Below are 19,074 nucleotides of genomic sequence, written 5' to 3' on the forward strand. Positions count from 1 at the left end.
TAGGGAAATCTTTCGCCAATTCCCAATCGTGTGGCTTTCATATCAAAATGACTGGATTTTGCATGCAAAAATTTGACCACACCATTATTCATCACATTTCTCTTTCAAACGTTCACTTGATTTCATTGTCCTGTCATCGATTCTCTTCTGTGTATGATTGGTGCGTGAAAAGAGATGCGTTAGACTCAGGACTGTCAATCCATTAAACTGATTTTTGAGCTCATGAAGTCATCTAACAAATAACAGCATTTCATATCTCTACATACTACACTATTTTACAGTGATTTTTGAGAGGGTAAAAAAATTGCCTATTGTATTTAGAGGCTTGTTTTTTTTTTTCCAGAGAAAAAAAAATGGAGGGCAAGTACTGCTGGCAGCTCTTGGAAAGCTATTATTTTTACATAAAGATTGATTTCACAAGAGAATAGTGAAAATGGCTAGATTTTTATGTGTACACTTTGCTTTTTAGGTTATTTAATCCCTGAATTTGTTAGTATTGACATTTAACATCCAACTCAATGCATGGTCAGAAATCAGCAGTCCGTAAGTGTTTCTCATTTTATTCTGGTTTCTCGAGGAATAAGCACTGAATCATTGCTCGTGAAAATCCTGACAATCTTTGCCTTGATTTTGAAAATCAAATGGATATTTCATGGAACAACTGATGCTTGTGTTTAATTCCCCTAGGCTGTGTCTTTCGCTCTGAATCTTGCCGGCTCTTCATCTGTGACTAACAGGGCCAAAGCACACAATGGACTGGCGATATTATTTAGATTTGTCATTATTGCTGGAATATTGCTTATTCCCGTTTCTTTTCTTTGCACTCTTGATTTGGAAGCAAATACAACATTCTTTGTCTAATAATGTCAGTTAATTCATTCATATTCTTAAACTGGTGCTTAATTCTTGTTTTCCCTGAATTTCCCCTTTGCTTTTCTGTAACGTACACTCACAAAGACTTTGCTTTTCTTGCATTCACTGTTATATTGACTTATGTACGTTTTAATAATAAAATGTTTTAAGAGCATCAGTTTTTGCACTGCCTTTGTTTCTTTTGTAAAGAAATTGTTTTATTTCACGTCAAATCTATTTTTAAACAAAACAAAAGAACATCTAAATTGATTCGACAGATGATTCTTTTAATTGATGAAGAGCTAATGACATGCTCAAGCATAGTCCGTAATTGTGACTTGTATCAAGAACATAAGGAAAAATAAGTTTAAAAACAATCCATTTCTGTCAGCTCATCTGTCATATGATTTACAACTCTTGACAGAACCATGGGCTTCATCCTTGTATGTGGCTTGCACTGAAACCACCAGAGAGCAGACAAGATAACGATCTTGCCCCCTGCAACCCATTCGATGGCTCTGCGATTACAATGTTTAAAGCCAAAAGCCCATAATGACTCTGTGCTGCCTGATTGAGGTGTTGGAAGTTTATATTATAGTAACAGCAGAAAATCTTAGTTGCTGTTTTTGCTCGCATTCTTGCATGTTCCTCGTGCCAGATCTTGGTTTCTCGGGCGGGGCAGGACAGGACTGGGCTGGGCTGAGCAGATTTGGGATGATGGGGTTCGAAGGGTTGGATGAGTATCAACAGTGGAAGCTGGTTGAGAGTAACTCAGGCATTAACTCTCCTCCCCTGATGACAGGCCCTCAATCTCATCCTGGTCTCCACCAATAGCCATCCAGAATGCTTTAGCAACCTGAATGAGGGTAAATCTACTGTTAGTTCAAGTTTTGGATTTGAAAAAGTATTCACATTAGTGTTAATTTGAGAATACTACCTTCTCTGCATGCACTTTCCTCTGTTCATGTGGCAACGAAGAGGCCTTGTCTGAAAGAAATTTAAAAATAGTGAATATATATATATATATATATATATATATATACACACATACACATACATACATACAACCATATATGTACAAACATACATATATAAAATTTGAGATCAGCAAGTTATTTATATTTATATTAAGTAAAGAAATTTATACTTTTATTAAGCAAGGACAAATTCAATTGTATAAAAAATGACAACATTGACAATAATAACAATAAAAAAATATATATTCTTAAGCACCAAATCAGACTAGAGTAATGGCCAGCTTTACCATTTACAGGAATACATTATATTGCTAAAAATTGCAGCTTTGGTGAGCATAAAAGACTTCTTTAAAAATCTTACTGATCCCAAACTTTTGAACAGTAGTGTATAATAAGTCCTTTTAACCTTTCATCTCTTTCAATTTTGTAAAGAGTCGTTCAAAATTCTCCACATCTGCATCCCCAGCTGTTAGATTAGCCAACTCTTGGATATCTATGTCAATCATGGGATCTGTGACAGATTGGCAAATATTTCATTAAACACTGAACAGAATTACATTCAAATATATACATAAAAATAGCTTGTTCCATTTGTACTTTTTATGGTATTTTACCATTAATTTACCTACAAAATATAAAAAGTACATACCAACTACTGTGTCCACTGCATTATTCTGGTTATTCTCTGCTCTCTGGCTCTCAGTGCCTTCATCTGTACTGTTGGATGGGGAATGAGAGGACTAATAACACAGGGAAAAAAACAGCCAGTTACAACGAGATGACCTCAAAGCGATAGTTCACCCAAAAATGAACATGCTGTCATCATTTACTCACCCTCAAGTTTTTCCAAACCTGTATGAATTTCTTTCTTCTGCTGAAAAGAAGATATTTTGAAGAATGTTGGTAACCAAACAGTTGATGGACACCATTGACATCAATTGGATGAAAAAAAAAAACCTATGGAAGTCAATAGGGTCCATCAACTGTTTGGTTACCGACATTCTTTAAAATATCTTCTTTTGTGTTCAGCAGAAGAAAGAATCTCATACAGGTTTGGAACAACTTGAGGGTGAGTAAATGATGACAGCATGTTCATTTTTGGGCAAAATATCCCATTTAAGACTCTAACATACCCAGACAAAGCTAAATAATGTTCATCTACATGTTTTAAATAGTAGAAAGTGAGAAAAGACTAACCAGTGTCTCTTGACTGGGCCGTGGGTTGTTGTGATGAGAGGCCACCAGGCTGCTCATTAGCCCAAATCCCTGATTATGTACTGAGGGGAATAAATGATGACCAAAAGAAAAGTTAATTAACATCTCTTAGAATGAATCTGTGAATATGGTTTGTTGTAGATGAATAATGCGAGCTGCTTTATAGCAATAAATTATGTTACTTTCCTGTTATTACTGTGAAGCTGCTTTAAAATAAATTGTATAAAATGCCATAACAATAAAGGTGACTTGACATTGGTACAATCTCACCATCTTTCATCTCGACACTGGACCACACGTTGGCATTGAGGGCCTGCAGGATTCTTTTTATTCCTGTGGACTCTGGGAAGTCATCTACGGGAGATGCAAAGTAAAAAAAAGACTGTAAACAAAACCATTTTTGTGCATAATCATGACTTCACTGTCTTCTCTCTTACCATCTTCATCGGGTAGATCTTCAGGGTTGAGCTCTACTAATTCAAATGCGTGAGCCAGACACCATTGCTGGGCTTCCTGTCTGCTAACACCTGCAGCGGTATATTCACACCAAACTTAGCAAAAAAACAACTTACTGAACGATGAAAGATACCAAACACACTCACCGCTGTCACACACATGGTCACACACTAGGATCAGCACTTCTGGAGCCAGTTCCTCCACTACTGATAACCAGGAGTTGACATTGTTAAGGGCGTCTTTCTGAAATACATAAAGAGGTGAATCAAGGGCACATGCATAAAATGGCGAAATCGTCAAATGATCAATACGTCTAATTGTCCATCACTCACAGTTTTGCTGTCAAAATAAACGATGAATGCTTGCATAGACCGGGCAACCTCTGCATTCATGTCGAATTTACTTGAAACAACACATAGACTGACGTTTGCTGTGTAGTATTTGTTGTTAATTGTCCATGGAAACCAAGAAACTCTTTCCTCTATTTTGGCAGCTTGTGGCAGTGATTCTGAGCCCAATATCTCTGGAATAAATACAGAAAAAATTGTTATTGGCCAAGTGTGTATTTGAAATGAATTTTAAAAAAACACTGGCAGTGAAAACAACCACTAAAATAAGCTATAAGTAAAAAATGAAGCCCAACACTGCCGTCTGCTGGACAAAAACAAAAACAGAAAAACACTAGATATAAAGAATCACCACTTTTTTTAAATGTACTAAAAGTGAGCACCAACTTATTATAGATAGATAGATAAATCATTATTATTATTAGAATAAAGATTATAAATATCAAAGACAAGAATACACCTTAATCACCAAATTTGACAGGATTTTATACATGCACAGTGTTAACATATATTATGTTTGTGTCATGCTATATATTGCACACGTATTAAATAGTGTATCACTTTATCAAGAATATTAGTAAATACCAGACATTATTCACACATATTGTCCCGTTATATCACGTTGTATCAATACTCTAAGAACAAGGTATTTGTAGAAAACCAATATGACAGACAAATGTGTAAAGAAAGAAATTTGACTTTAATGAAACACTGTATGTTAACGTTACATGAAACGAGCAAAGAGCCAGATGTAGATTTGTAAGATGACAGTTGGGTAATCTCTACAAAAAATACTGCTTTATGCTATAGTTACACAATACATTAATGCACAATACATTTTATGCAATTGATAATTACACAGTTATTATCGCGTTAGCAATTAGAGACACTACGCTGGATGTTTCTTGTTGACAGCTAACGTTAGCATAGCTGCAAGGCTAACGACTCTAGGATACATTTCCCCCTTGTACTCACGTCTAATGAGCTCCTCTTCTTTAAAGCTGGAATCACAACTTGTGACTAAGATAGACGGCAGAGTAGGTACTTCATCTCCTTGATCATCTGCCATTTTATGCGTGTAGACACTTAAAAACAGCTCCAAATGAAAGTTAGCACGTTAGCAACAGCTGTCAACCTCCTCCAGGAAACCTTTCACCTCTAACCTCAACTTACTTCCGTGTCTGCGCGTGTCGTGTGTGGAATAGAAAATCTAAAGTTTACTTTTAGAGTTATAGCAAAGCGGCTTTTCAATGAATAGCTTTAGAAATAGCTTAAGTCAGTCGGTGATACATACTACTTAATAGTGATGTATGTCTCGAGACCGGTCTTGGTCTCGAGACCGGTCTCGAGACCACTTTTACGTGGTCTCGGTCTTGTCACGGCCTTGACGGTCTTTGGTCTTGGTCTCGGACCTCTTGGTCTTGGTCTCGGACCTCTCGGTCTTGTCTGGTCTCGCTGTCTCAGACCGACATAGTGGTCGGGGGATTTAGAAATACAATACTACAATATCCACGACGACACAACGTTCGATAATGCAACATTATTATCTGCAACGGAACGGATTGAAGCGCGCGCCGGATTGATGACAGTGCGGTGTGTGCGCGAGCCACACGAGAAAACATTTTATCCGCGCCACTGATCGCAGCGGCAACGAGCACTTTGATCACTTGGTTTAAAAAACACATATCAGTGACATGATGGGTATTAACTTCATTCAGGAGTCATTCATTTTGGGTAACTGCACAACTACACAACTGACAGATGACTTTGAGCGCACCGCCAACGGTGTGTGTGTTGTGTGTGTAACCATAGCGACAAAACGACCAACTTTCGGATCCCGCACTTAAGCCTATAATTTCGTTTTTAAAAATGTAATTATGTATTTAAAAGTTGCAGAATGGGTTAATTTGGAGTCTGAGACTCCGAAATCGGCAGAGATAGGCAGGCATTTGCTTGGATGAATTTGTGTCTTTGATATCTCTAGAGATACAGATTACAATGAGCTCACAGTCACACACATGACATGGTCTGTCTCTGTATTGTTCTGCCTGTGTAGTTGAAGTAATACCATCTAATATGTATTGAATGTAAACTGCGGCTGAACCCTATGCTGCTGTTCTTGAATTCACAAGTTATTGCTTAGCTTCAACTAGTCTGTTTTTTTCCCCTCCGGTCTCGACTTGGTCTCGGTTTTGGTCTCGACTTGGTCTTGGTCTCGACTTGGTCTGTCTTGGTCTTGGTCTTGGTCTTGTCTTGGTCTCGATACCCTCTGGTCTTGGTAGTGTCTTGGTCTCGGTTTAGGCGGTCTTGACTACAAGTCTACTACTTAATAATGAAATGATAATAAAAAAAAAAAAAAAATTTACTGCGCGTGTTTCTCACAGAGCGTCGTGTTGCCATAGTTACGACCAGACCTTTGTTTAGAAAAATATTAAGACTTGTACTTAAATGTGTCTTGAAAACCCAAAAGAGTTATTTAGTTGAGAAATGGCCGACGTGCTTAAAAATAAGGATGAAGTTGGGCATATTTTAGTACAGGTAATGTAACAAGAAGTCTGACAGCTGTTTAAGGAAACTATGCTAGTTACATTACATAATAATTGATTATGACATAGTTACGTTTGTAAGACTATTCTTGTGGATTTTCTCGTGTGTTAGGTGCAGGATGATTTGAGACAACTAAAAAAGAATCTTGTTCGAATGACTGTGCAACAGAACGGGGAAGTTTTGGACATTCAAGCTCTGGATACAGCCATTAGCAGGACAGAAAATGGAATAAGGGTAAATAAATCACGACTTTATGACAAATTGACTAGAATATATCTGTATAGTTGAGGTCTGTATGTCCTAAATACACAGCATACGTGACCAAATGTTTGTATTGCTGTATGAGGGGAGTGTTCAAAGAGTGGGGAGTTTATAAAATTGCAAAATAAATAAATAAATACAATTTTTTTTTTTTTTTTTTTTTTTAACCAAATTTAAATCTATTTAGGTCATCTTGCAGTCCCTGGCTTGTAATATTCATGCAATAAAACATACAAATATGTGTAATGTGGTCAGAGGTGGACAGTAACAAAGTACATTTACTTGAGTACTGTACTTAAGTACACTTTTTGAGTATCTGATATACTTCTATATCTTGTTATACTTTACTTGAGTATTATTTTTTTCTGGAAACATTTTACTTTAACTTCACTACATTTGAAAGACAAATAACATACTTTTTACTCCACTACATTTCTGTCAAGGTCCTTGAGTAGAAAGTAGTAACGTAGTCAGGGGATGATTTTGGTTGGAAAGGAAAGTCGAGTTGACGTTAGAACCTGACTTATGTTGGTTTCAGACGTCAACACAATTTTCATTTTCAACCACAACAATACAACGTTATACAATCTGTCCAACGTTGGAGATTAACGTCAATCTGACGCTGGATTCTGACATCAGTCTGATTTTCATTTTCAGCATTGGGTTTGGTCTTCTAAATGCAAATTTTGTCATTGGAGCACACTAGCTTATAGATAACAGTAAGGCTAACATATTCATACTAAAAGCCAAAAAAGTTTAAATAGGGCACTATTTGAGAGAACAGCCATTTGGGTGTCCGAAACCATTGTGGATGTTATTGAGTGCACTTATTCAATCTCACATTCAATCCCACTATTGGAACTGTGTTCTAGAAATAAATTTGATATTGATATGAGGGTAGGCACAAGGCAGGCATAGATTCACAATGCAACAATAATAAAACAATGCATAGACATTTACTTTTTACTTTTGATACTTAAATACTTTTAAAAAGTACTTCTGTACTTTTACTTAAGTAAAAATCAGTCTTTACAACGTTTACTTGTAACGGAGTAATATTTGACCAGTAGTTATCTGTACTTTAACTCAAGTAAGGAAGTTGTGTACTTCGTCCACCTCTGAATGTGGTTCTGTCATGACAACTCTTGGAGAGAATGGCATGGTAATGGATGTGGCATTGTTAATATATTTGGTCTTGGCGGAATAGATCTGCTACGCTGCTGCTGCTGCAGAGCAAGTACCTTAGACTTGCTACTGCCAATACATTTACAGACATTCTGCTGCTGCAGCACATATAACCTACATGAATTAACCCCTGTAGCAGATACAGGTGGAGCTGGGGAAGGTGGAGGGTTTCTGAAAGCACACTGCTACTGAATGCTAACAGCAAACAATGCCAAGTATTTGATGGTTGAGCTGCAAGCTCATTGGCTGCTGATGCCACAGCGACCAATCAGCTGTGCTATGCAGATAACGATGTGATCACTAACAAATTGAGTCAAGGACCTATCAGCCTGCGGCATCTACCCCGTTTCACAGACAAGGCTTAAGCCTAGTCCCATTCTAAAATGCATATTTGAGCTGTTTTAACTGAAAGCAACTTGCACTGACAAATCTTCAAATATGCCAGTGTCATTGTTTTGTCTCAAGATGCACATCAGTAATGTTTTTTTCTAAGGAACATTTATAAAAGCCACTTAAATGCTCTAATTGAACTAAGGCCTAATCCTGGCTTAGTCTAAACCCTGTCTGTGAAAACGGGCCCTAGAGTTTCATGACGAAATTTTAAATATGTGAAGCATGGAAGAATAATGTACTGTATATAAATATGACATCTGTTTATTGATTCATAGAGGCATGCAGAGGATTATCTGAAAGCTATCAATAATCAGGTTTTGACTCTACCTTGTATTGAAGAGCCTGAAAAGAAGATTGCCCATGCCAAACCTGTTAAATGGTATTTTTTAAAAACTCTTATACGAATATAATTTAATGAAAAATAGAAATATTTCAATTGCATAATGTAAAATTGTATGAAATCTAAAATATCTGTCTAACATTTTCCTAGGCAACCATCATACGAGACAATACCTAATGCACGTCCTCAGAAAATCCAGATTTCTGGTCCATCACCTGGGGAAAAGGTTTCCATCTTTACACTTATTCATGACATTTGTTAAGCCAAAAAATATCTGTATTCTGTACTCTTTATTTCTATCTCCCACACAGCACAAGTCAGCATTTATCATGCGTCTCCTCAATAACCCGTGTCACCCAAAGAACAAGGAGGTCATGCAACAAAATTATGGGATTCAGTTTCCTCACCTACACAAGAGAAACGGGGCCAGTGTGAGTTTCGGACAGGAATGATTCTATTTATTTCTTTTATTATTTAAAAAGGTCTATTAAAGTGACAGGTCAACCAAAAAAGAAAATTCTGTCATAATTTACTCACTTTCATGCTGTTTCAAACCTGTTTGACTTTTTTTCTTCTGCGGAACACAAAAGAAGATATTTTGAAGAATATTGTTTTTTGTGACCATTGACATTGTACAGAAAAAAAACACTTATCAGAATATGTTCTGTTATGTTCATTATTGATAGTGTTGATTATATGATGGCCAGCGTTGACTGCTGCCTTAACACCAGCGTCTGTCACATGAGCCTCACGAAAAGAAATGATGTGACTGGCGTGTAATAATAGATGACTCCAGTCACTTTGCTTTCAAACAGGAGATGCGGATTTGAAGGTCACCTGGTTTGGCAGTGACAGCTAAATCTGTCTGTTGGTAAACAAATTAATCTTTTGAAAGGTCACCATTTGTTTTGGTGCTCTGTTCTCTCCCCCCCACCCCCCTTCTGCTTTCCGCTGCGGTTCTTCCTCTATCTCCTGCATCCTCTGCCTGTCACTCGTGAGGAGGCTGTCATGTTGTTGAGAAGAAGGTATGAGACTTGGCTGCCGAAAGCAGACAGACGCAGATTGCGGCACATCAGCATTCTTCTGAGGACGGCCACCGCCTGATTGCAGTTGTATGGGCTGCTGCTTTACAGCTGTCTCAGGACAGGCACTGGTACCTGTTCCCGCATGCCAATAAGACAGCCGTGGCTTACCCAACTGGCGCTCTGCCTGCTGCGTCAATACCTCTATGCTGTCGGCTAGTTCTCCGCTGAGTCTCCAAAGGAGCTCCCACTTTTTTTTTTTTTAAATGTCCCCTTGTACCATTAAACAGCTGCAAGCCTTAAAACCACTCCAAACACCTGGCTGGTGCTCGTGGTTTGTCAGAGAGCTCAGTGGTGTGACAACAGACAGGCCAGAGAACATCAGGGGGAGAATCCGGAACAGCAGGACGAGGAGAGTACAGAAGGGCTGTGTCTGGCATGTGCCCACAACTTGACAAACTCACAGTGTGCTCTCCATTATATGTTTTTCGGCAATGTGACCGACCTTGTTCTTTGATGCTGTTTTTGTGTGCTATGATTAATGCACGTCCTACTCGTTGCATTTATTTTTTTGTACACCCAAAAAGTTTATCTTGCTTTTAATTGGCTATAAATTGTCGGTAGATAACACGTTTTTATTGGGCGTTTTGTGTCTTCGGGAGTAATTTGTGACTTTTGGTGCTTGTTTTTATCAAAATGGATTATAAAAATTAATGGTGAATTATATTAGTCGCTTTATGACTATTGCGAAAATCCTAATTGTTGCAGTACATCCATTTTATTGTGAAATGTGGAGCTTGACTTTCATTTGATTTATGAACTATTATATGATAATGAGGAGGTATGAGCATTTTAGGCATTGCTCTGATGGAATTTAATTCTAGAAGATTTCAAACAGCTGTTCAATTGAGAGAAGGTGCGAGGCAAATAAACCGAGCCGTGCTCAAAGTATCCAGAAAGCATTGCCAGCATGTGATTGATTGCTTCAGGGAAGGGGCTTATTGGCCAGTTTACAATGTCATTAACTGCCTGTATTTTAGCTCCAGCTTTATTTTAATGAATGCAGAAAATCTGTTGGTTGTAATCACACAACATCACCGCGCTCTCTCTCGCAAATGTGCACGCACTTGTGATTCGCAACAGCCAACGGAACAGAGAGAAAGAGAAACCATATTTCTTGACATCTACAAGCTGCCACCAGCCTGATTAATGGATAGTCGTCTCTCAGCCTTTTACAACAAAGTTTTGTTTGGAGGGAAAAATCAGATCGGTGACCCGAAGCTAATAGCATTCTCCATGAGCAAGTTACTGAGCGAAGTATGTTCCCTCTCTCTTCTTCTAGTATTGGGTGAATGGTGGCTTTAGAGCCTGCAGGCAGGTCTTTTTGGCCCAGTGAGACGGGGCAGTAGGTTAATACCCATTGTTCTGTCACTTTCAATACCTCTGACCTTTGACCACAGAGCTATCATTCGAGGCTCAGTAATTCCAACATATGTTTTATTGCCTTTTGAAGACATTCCCTTACTAGTTCATCCAAGCTTAAAGGGTTAATTCTGTTGATGAAAGTGAATGGTGACCATGTTTGCCTTGACTGATTGTAACACTACAAACTTAAATATCCAGATGAGATTTGAATGCTAAATTAGAAATTTAAAGCATCAAGTACAGTGAAATAAACCATAACAGATTTTCTGGGTAAAGTAGCTCTTTAAATAAATAACTATATTCCATCTTAGGTGAACCACAAGGGTTAGAAAGAGTATAGTGTGTATTTATGTAATGGAAATGTGCTTGCCTTGGTTATTCTAGGTTGGGACTCAAAGAGTGGTCACTGGCCCCACTTTAGGGAATTTCGCTCCAACACATGGAGGTCTGCCTAAACAACTGTACCCCAAATCACTACCCGAATGCGAGCAGAACAATGCAGGTATAAACTTCTTGGAACAACTGATATTTCTTCATACATTATAAACACTACTGTTCAAAAGTTTGGAGTCAGTAAGTTTTTTAATGGTTTTTGAAAGAGGTCTTTTAAGCTCACCAAAGCTAAATTTATTTGATCAAAAATATAATAAAAACAGTAATACTGTGAAGTATTATTAGAATAAAAAAAAAAAACAGTTTCCTATTTTAATATATTTTAAAATGTAGTTTATTCCTTTAATGGCAAAGTAGTCATTACTTCATTAATCATTCTAATATGCTGATTTGGTGCTCAAGAAATATTTCTTATTATTATTATTTATTTTCAGGATTCTTTGATGAATAAAAGTTTAAAAGAACAGCATTTATTTGAAATATACTTTTTTTTGGTAACATGTAAAAATGTCTGTACTGTCACTTTTGATCAATTTAATATGGCCTTGCTGAATAAAAGTACTACTTTCTTTGAAAGAAAAAAATCTTACTGAACCCAAACTTTCGAATGGTAGTGTATATATGCCTAGATTTGTTTGTTTGTGCCCTTTTTGTTTTCATGAGTAATGTGTTGCAGTCACAATAAAACCCTGAAATATTTTGTGTACAGATCCTCTCTGCAGATTTTAATGAGACTTGGTTTGTCATGCATTTCAGCGCTGCAACCCTCTGCAGCTGACCTCTCTTCAGTGCAAACTCCACCACAGCCCAAAGCTGTCCATGTGCTCCAGAGAGAGGACAGTGGCCAAAGTAAGACGGGTCAGTCTATTTCCATAATGTCATTACACACTTGCGACCTACATTTAAAGTTAGAAGGTCAATTTGTATGTATCCAAAAAATCAGCTTTTTTCTGTATTGGATTCCCACAATCTACATTTATAGGGAGAGAAAACTGAATGAATTTGGGGGACAAAAACAAAACAAAAATAATAAAGTTTTGTTCAATTAACATTTGATTGTGATATCTGTAGGGTTGCCAACTTTCCATGGGGGTACATTTATTTTGTACATATATATTTATCTAAATTGATACATTTAGATAAATATATTTCATACATTGTAGCATATTATAATACAACTTATACAACTTATTAGGCCTATATATTTATAGAATAGCAAAGTAGGCCTAATCAATATACAAGACTGAACCACATAGAAGTGAAATATAAAGGCTATCATGATCATTTTGCCAGCAATGAACCATGGATTTGTTTACTTTATAATGCGTTTTACGTTCTCATCGGCTTAGACTGCATTTGAAGAAAAATAAACACAACAGTATTCCCTCACGCATTCCAGCCATGGGTAGTCATTTTCCCATTCAATTCTATATTTTTGTGCTCTTTTCTTTTTCGCCGGCTGCTCGGAGGTAGTCATTTTTACATTTCCCGCTGTTGTCACTTGTCGTCATCGTTGCTACGATACGTGACTCACAATGACTGAAACGACCAATTAAAAGGGCATTCTCTGATGATGTTCCAAGATGTTAAAAACGCTATGCTGATCATAGACAAACAGAGGGAGAAATTAGTATCTACCGCACCGTCTGGGGTTTTTTTCTCTTATATATTAGAAGCTATGTGTCTGTCATGGATTTGCACTGAATTGATTCTCAAAAATACGGAACAAAGTGCGTTCCGTATCAGTTCAATACGGAACAAGACTTATGTGTCAAATACGGGACGATTCCGTATTATACGGAATGGTTGGCAACCCTTCTTGGTTTAAAGCTACACTGTGTAGTTTTTTAAGTTGATTCTTAGCAAAAAACACTTTGTTCTTTCAAAATTATATGTGCACATTCATGTGTAATTACTTCTACCAACCAATCAAGTATTCTCGTAAGCGTAGAATCTGCCATTCAGAATACATACAAGCGAGTCACTCGAATGGCGGCAGCCATGTTGCGCCTCCATCTTGAAAATACATTAGCCAAAGAGGGACATACCTGGAAATTCAAGCTTCGCCTTTTGCGCTTTTACACTCAGTGGCACCGTGACGAATGCGACTCACGAATTACTTGCGACTGGAATAATACGGACACCGAAGGAGTTAAAACGCCCTCGGAATGGGAGGGCTAGAAAGTAATATTCAGTTGGTAGTCATATACAATTTCACCGCTAGATGGGAGAAAATCTTATACAGTGTAGCTTTAAGTGTCAGTCATGCGTTTAGTACTTTTTGAAACATACACAATGTTGGTGGTAACGCATTACAAGTAACTTGAGTTACATAATCAGATTCCCATTTTCATGTAACTAGTAAAGTAGTGAATTACTTATAAATTTACAGCAAAATATAGGCTACTTTTTCAAATTAGTAACGCAAGTTACTTTGTTTTTCAAATCCGTTGTGTAAACATTATACAGTAGTTAGGTAGTTGTGAGCATGCATTATTTACTCATCTCACTTACACAAAAACAGGTTCAGTATTACTCAAAATCAATAAAAACAGTGAAATGCAAACTCGTAATCTTACGCAAACCTGCAATAATTATATGTTAAATTACACAAATATACTTTATGCATTTAATCTCACTTTATTAATCAATGTCCTCGCTGCTTACCTTTGATGATTCAATTCAACTATTTACTAATAAGGAAAAATGACTTTTTATTGCTGAAGTAAGAGGCTACATCCGAAATCGCATACTTTCCTACTATATAGTAGGCGATGAACAGTATGTAACAAAACAAGCATGTACGAATTCACAGTACTCATAAAAGAGTAGGCAAAAAGTACCTGGATGACCTACTTCTTCTAGTGAGATTCTGAAGTGTGCATCTGATGGACACTTTATTATCCCATGAGGCCACAGGAGAGGATTTGTAAATGGCAGTGAAGCGACGCAACTGACGCTGCTAGGTCTCATGATAATGACTACATGGTAAATGTAGTATGTCCAGATTACATTCATACTGTATAGAACCTACTTTTTTAGTGGTCGTGAAGTAATTACTAATTCAAGATAAGTACCTACTCAAGAGAGTATGTGATTTCGGACGCAGCCATAGAACTCTCCGCCCTATTCTTCTGTAATCCAGAATGGCAGCACAGCTGAAAGGTTTGTTAGAGCTGCGCCCTCTACTGTACAGACGTGAATTTGCATTTCCTTCAGCCTGAGGCTTATTCATTTCACTTTTGGTGTGAAAGGGCCTTTACATTTGCCAAAAAGGATAGGACTTTTTTGGTTATTAAAAAACAAACAAGCAAGCCCAGCCCAGGTGAGAAAAACTAGTAACGCAAAAGTAACGCAACACATTTCTTTTCATAAAAAGTAACTAAGTAATGCAATTAGTTACTTTTTAAAGAACACTGTATATATGTGTATATATTTTTATTAATTAAAATATTATAAAATTGTCTGCTTCAATCAAATAACTAAATAAATATTGCATGTATTTATATATATATATACTTTTTATTATATCTGTTATACTTTTTATACTTCATACAGTCTTTGACAGATGACTGCGGTATGTACTTCTTATCTGGTTAATGGTAGATGAGTCAGAAAAGGCTTGTAAACGGGAGATGGATGTGAGCAGAGACAGAATGGCTCTTGGAAGATCATCATCCGAGAGTCCAACATCCAGGAACATGGGAACTCCTCCTCCTTCAGCTGCTTCTGCAAGCTCTGACAACAGAGTACTGACTCATGGTTTAGCCAGACTCACCCCACTTAACCTGCAGGTATTATTTATTTATACTGAGTTGCATAAAGTTATTTATGACAAGGATATATAGTGTGCTCTGCTCACTGAGTTGGCAAAACGCTCATTTTCCATTCCCACTGTGTCTTCTGTTTCTAATAATTTTGCCTGTTTCTAATTAAATTCTAATATTTTGCCTGTGAACACATACTAAACATGCAATCTGGTCATGAAAGCTTACTGAATGATAATCAATTTTCCTTTTCTGTTTAAAGTGATCTTTTACCCCTGATGTAATGTTAAATGTGTCAGGAATAGCTTCAGGGCAGATATGGGCAATGATTTGAAATGGTCACCCTCTGCAAGCCAGTGGCCTTTCGGATTTATAAAAATAAGCTTTTACCGTTGCTTTCTATTCAGTTATTCAGATTTCATTGTTTTTTTATTTATGTATTTATATGTTACAGACGAAAGTTGTGTCCCAAATGACATATTATACACTATGCACTTATACTATGCACTATGTACTCAACCTAGTCTAGTGTATGAATTCTATAAGGTTATTTTGTCATTCAGCATCAGAGTCTGATAGCCAGTTGAGTCGTGTTAAGTGTCGCATTAAACATTCCACACTTTTTCTTCCCGGTTAATTCAGTGCATCATCCGGGTATTTGAAGTGTATTGGTATTTGGAATTTTTAGTGTGAATGAACTACGCACACTATTTATACTACAAAACGGCATAGAGTAGTGCATAAGTACGCAAAATTGAGACACATTTCTAGTTTTCTTAACCCTTTTTATTATTGCTTTCAATAACCATTTGCCTTTATATAATATGCATTTCTTTCTACTTAGAGCATTCCAGTGCAAGCTGCTGTCAGCAAATATCCTTTCACCATAGTTGAGGGTCAGATTGACCCGGATGCTCCTGACTACTGTAGGTTTAAAAAGCAGTACTGTCTGTGCTGGGTTGCAATTGTGGAGGCTCTGGACCAGCTGCAGCGGATGCTACTGGACTTTGCGGTGCCATTGGCGCGGGTGTGCGGGGAGCGACTGGCTGCTTGCGTGCAGAGCAGTGGGCTCAACTGGAGAGGCAGCAGGGGCCGGTGCACCCATGTGGAGAAGCTGCTCTCGGTGCTGGAGAACAGGGATGAGGTATGGGATCTGATGTGTCAGCCCGGCCAGCGCTACAAAGGCAACAGGGGGCATCAGGCAGCGGCTGTGCACATCCAGACCTGCTGGAGGGGTTACTCTGCCCGTACCGCCTACCGGCTCCAACTCAGGCCCATAAGGGCGGCACAAATCATTGCCATGTCTCTGCTGAAACGTGCCAGACTGGGCCGTTTAAAGGAGAGTCTGCAGGCCTCACGTCTCCGCCAACTGGAAAACTACCGCACCCGAGCAGAGGTAAATTATACACATTTATACAACAGTTAGTTCTGCTCCTCGAATCTGATGGGTCGAACAGCTCTGCAGAAGCATTGATATAATGTTTTAACAGGGGGACTTTTATTGTTTGTATCGCTAGATTCGCTATGCTTGTCTTTTGCACATTCCGGATTGTCAGTCTGTATATTAGGCACAGGCGTAATTTCCTATGGGGAAGGGGGGACAGGTCCACCCCCACTTTTCAAAATCCCGTTTGTGTCCCCCCCACTTTCAAATTCGTTTGTTATTTTTAACTGCACGCCGTAATCGCCTTGACTAAAGAACGGATTAATCAAATAAAATAATATTTTTAATTAATTAATTTAAATTAAATAAATTAATGTTTAATTTATAATTTATGCATTGTGGACTGTTTGATAACCTTTTTCAATTTCTGTATATTTCATACCTGTTAGACAGGAAAGGCACAGGTAAATATGACATTTATTATGGGTTTATGTGAGGTTTGTTTTAAGTTCTCTTAAATTAAAAGTTGTTATATATTTTTTTAAAAGCCTAATTATGTTTAAAATTGGGGGGGGGGGGGGGGGGGATTATTTTCATCGAGACATCAGTAGCTATATTAATATCAGTATAGGCCTACTGGCCTTCATTCATAAAAAGATGCCATTAAACAATTATTTGAAATATACTGTCTTTATGTTGTTTCTACATTACCGCGGAAATTGAGTCTCACATTATTTAAATTTTATTTACACACAAAACATTAATGGGTTACATTTTTGACTTTATAAAATGATTCTCTAAAGTCTTGGCGATTGGCCCCTATTAAACAATAAAGAAAGTAAGACATCTTTTTCTTAAGCCTACTATTCTTTTTGGCAGAATTGATCATTATAATCAAATTATTTCCTTGATTTTGTATCACCATAGTCCCTAAATGTATGTAAATGCAGGAAATGGGATTCAAATTGAAAAAAAAATTCAGAAATAGTAGGGCATCCGGGTTCTTTTCACCTACTGTTTTATGAATACTACAAATTCGTAAATACTACTTATTTTAGATACTGTTTTTTGCCTAGTATATAGTAGGGGAGTTTACATATTCGGATGGAGGGGCTGTCTTTATTATAAGTGAGTCATTCAATTGTTCAACCAATTGGTTCATTCAGGAACGAAACAACTGTTGTTATTTGTGAGTCATTATTCAACTGATTCATTTAAAAAACTGATTCATTTGCAACTTTCTTTATGAATCAGTTAATTGAATCATTCATCCAACCAATTCGTGCAAAAAACTGAATAAGTGTTGCAAGCTGTTCTGCTGTGGATCCTGAATCCGCGGCATAAGAAAGAGCAGTAGTTCCTCTCACAAGAAGTTCTCTGGGACGCTCTTGTTCGCTAAAGTGTTGTATAAAATCAGGCTGTACACACCTGTAAAGAACATGTTTCATCAATATAGCGCTGGAGAGATTTGAACTTTCAATGCAGAGGTGCTTATACAAAGACTAATTGTGATAGCACAAGCTCACGTTTAGATTAAGTTTCTATTTGTCAGAACAGATGTTTCATCTGTGCTGTCATTCCTGTAACATCTTTATGAATCTAGCATGTCTCCTAATTAGTGCCCACATGTTCATTTATCCTCACCGTCACTCACTGTGAGAGGAGACACAAGCTTGTGTATGTTTCCACCCTTTAAACACTCACATCCTTTTAATTAAGCCTTAATCTTCCCCTGGCAGAAAGCTTCATGTAGCCTGCTAATTGAATTAATAGAGGGAAGATGTTTCTAAGTATGCACTTAGCTGATTTAATTAATGTGATTTATGCTTGGTTTGTCTCCATGAGACCCAGGGAGAAAGACAAGCATAATTTCCTCACTTTGCTGCCATCGGTGGGCCGACAACATGATAAATCCATGTGCTGGTGGGTGCTGACTGTCACTGATCACTTTTATTCTCTTTTATTCTCTGCTGTGATTCACAGAGTCTGGCAGCCAACTGGAAACACATCACCTCCGCCAAAAGGACTATTATCCACGTCCCATCATTGGGTAATTCCTTTGCATCTGTTATGATGGCTCCTGGTCACTTAATATTTTTAAGGGAAAAATTTAATGTATTTAGGTGTACCTGCAGAAAAGGCAAAAAATAAACAAATTTATTTGTCAAAATCATTGAGACCTGCACTGGCTATTGAGATGATGATGAGTGTGAATTGTAATCACCAGCAGATGGAGTGTGATTTTTGCATTGGGGGTGGCTGAGGAGAGGCCCGTGTGAGCTCAGATAATTAAGAAGTTGAACCCTATTGTTTTATTGCCTCGCTCTGTTAGTTTGCATACATTTAATCATTTCATTATAGAGATTCGTTTCTAGCAGTCTTTTTGAGGATTTTGAGTGTCCTGACTTAGAATAGAGTCATTAACTTGTTGATAAAATCTCATTTCAAATCATTTTCATTTGTTTGACAGGATATTCCCAGCATCAGCGACTCAGTCACAGGGGATTTGA

General features: G+C 37.5%; 2 protein-coding genes across 2 annotated transcripts in view; one reads left to right on the top strand and one right to left on the bottom strand.

Moving 5' to 3' along the window:
• Positions 1-740: 740 nt before the first annotated feature.
• On the bottom strand, positions 741-6,184 carry aagab (alpha and gamma adaptin binding protein). The gene is made up of 10 exons (XM_079874596.1): positions 4,823-6,184; positions 3,833-4,023; positions 3,647-3,743; positions 3,482-3,571; positions 3,315-3,398; positions 3,027-3,106; positions 2,479-2,569; positions 2,236-2,340; positions 1,790-1,839; positions 741-1,708 (listed from the first exon to the last, which is right to left on the bottom strand). The coding sequence occupies exons 1-10, from the start codon at positions 4,914-4,916 to the stop codon at positions 1,631-1,633; spliced, it is 960 nt and encodes a 319-aa protein (XP_079730722.1). The 5' UTR covers positions 4,917-6,184; the 3' UTR covers positions 741-1,630.
• Positions 6,185-6,249: 65 nt separating this feature from the next.
• iqch (IQ motif containing H) overlaps positions 6,250-19,074 on the top strand; it is a 29,394-nt gene continuing 16,569 nt past the window's right edge. The window contains exons 1-11 of the mRNA XM_079874717.1: positions 6,250-6,385; positions 6,506-6,628; positions 8,509-8,612; positions 8,724-8,799; positions 8,885-9,004; positions 11,405-11,522; positions 12,170-12,271; positions 15,020-15,207; positions 16,025-16,576; positions 18,548-18,614; positions 19,035-19,066. Of these exons, the coding sequence (XP_079730843.1) occupies positions 6,335-6,385; positions 6,506-6,628; positions 8,509-8,612; positions 8,724-8,799; positions 8,885-9,004; positions 11,405-11,522; positions 12,170-12,271; positions 15,020-15,207; positions 16,025-16,576; positions 18,548-18,614; positions 19,035-19,066 (1,533 nt within the window). The 5' untranslated portion in view covers positions 6,250-6,334. The remainder of the gene's footprint in view (positions 6,386-6,505; positions 6,629-8,508; positions 8,613-8,723; positions 8,800-8,884; positions 9,005-11,404; positions 11,523-12,169; positions 12,272-15,019; positions 15,208-16,024; positions 16,577-18,547; positions 18,615-19,034; positions 19,067-19,074) is intronic.

The sequence above is a fragment of the Squalius cephalus genome (genome assembly GCF_949319135.1).
Source record: "Squalius cephalus genome assembly, chromosome: 6".
Classification (NCBI taxonomy): Eukaryota; Metazoa; Chordata; class Actinopteri; order Cypriniformes; family Leuciscidae; genus Squalius; species Squalius cephalus.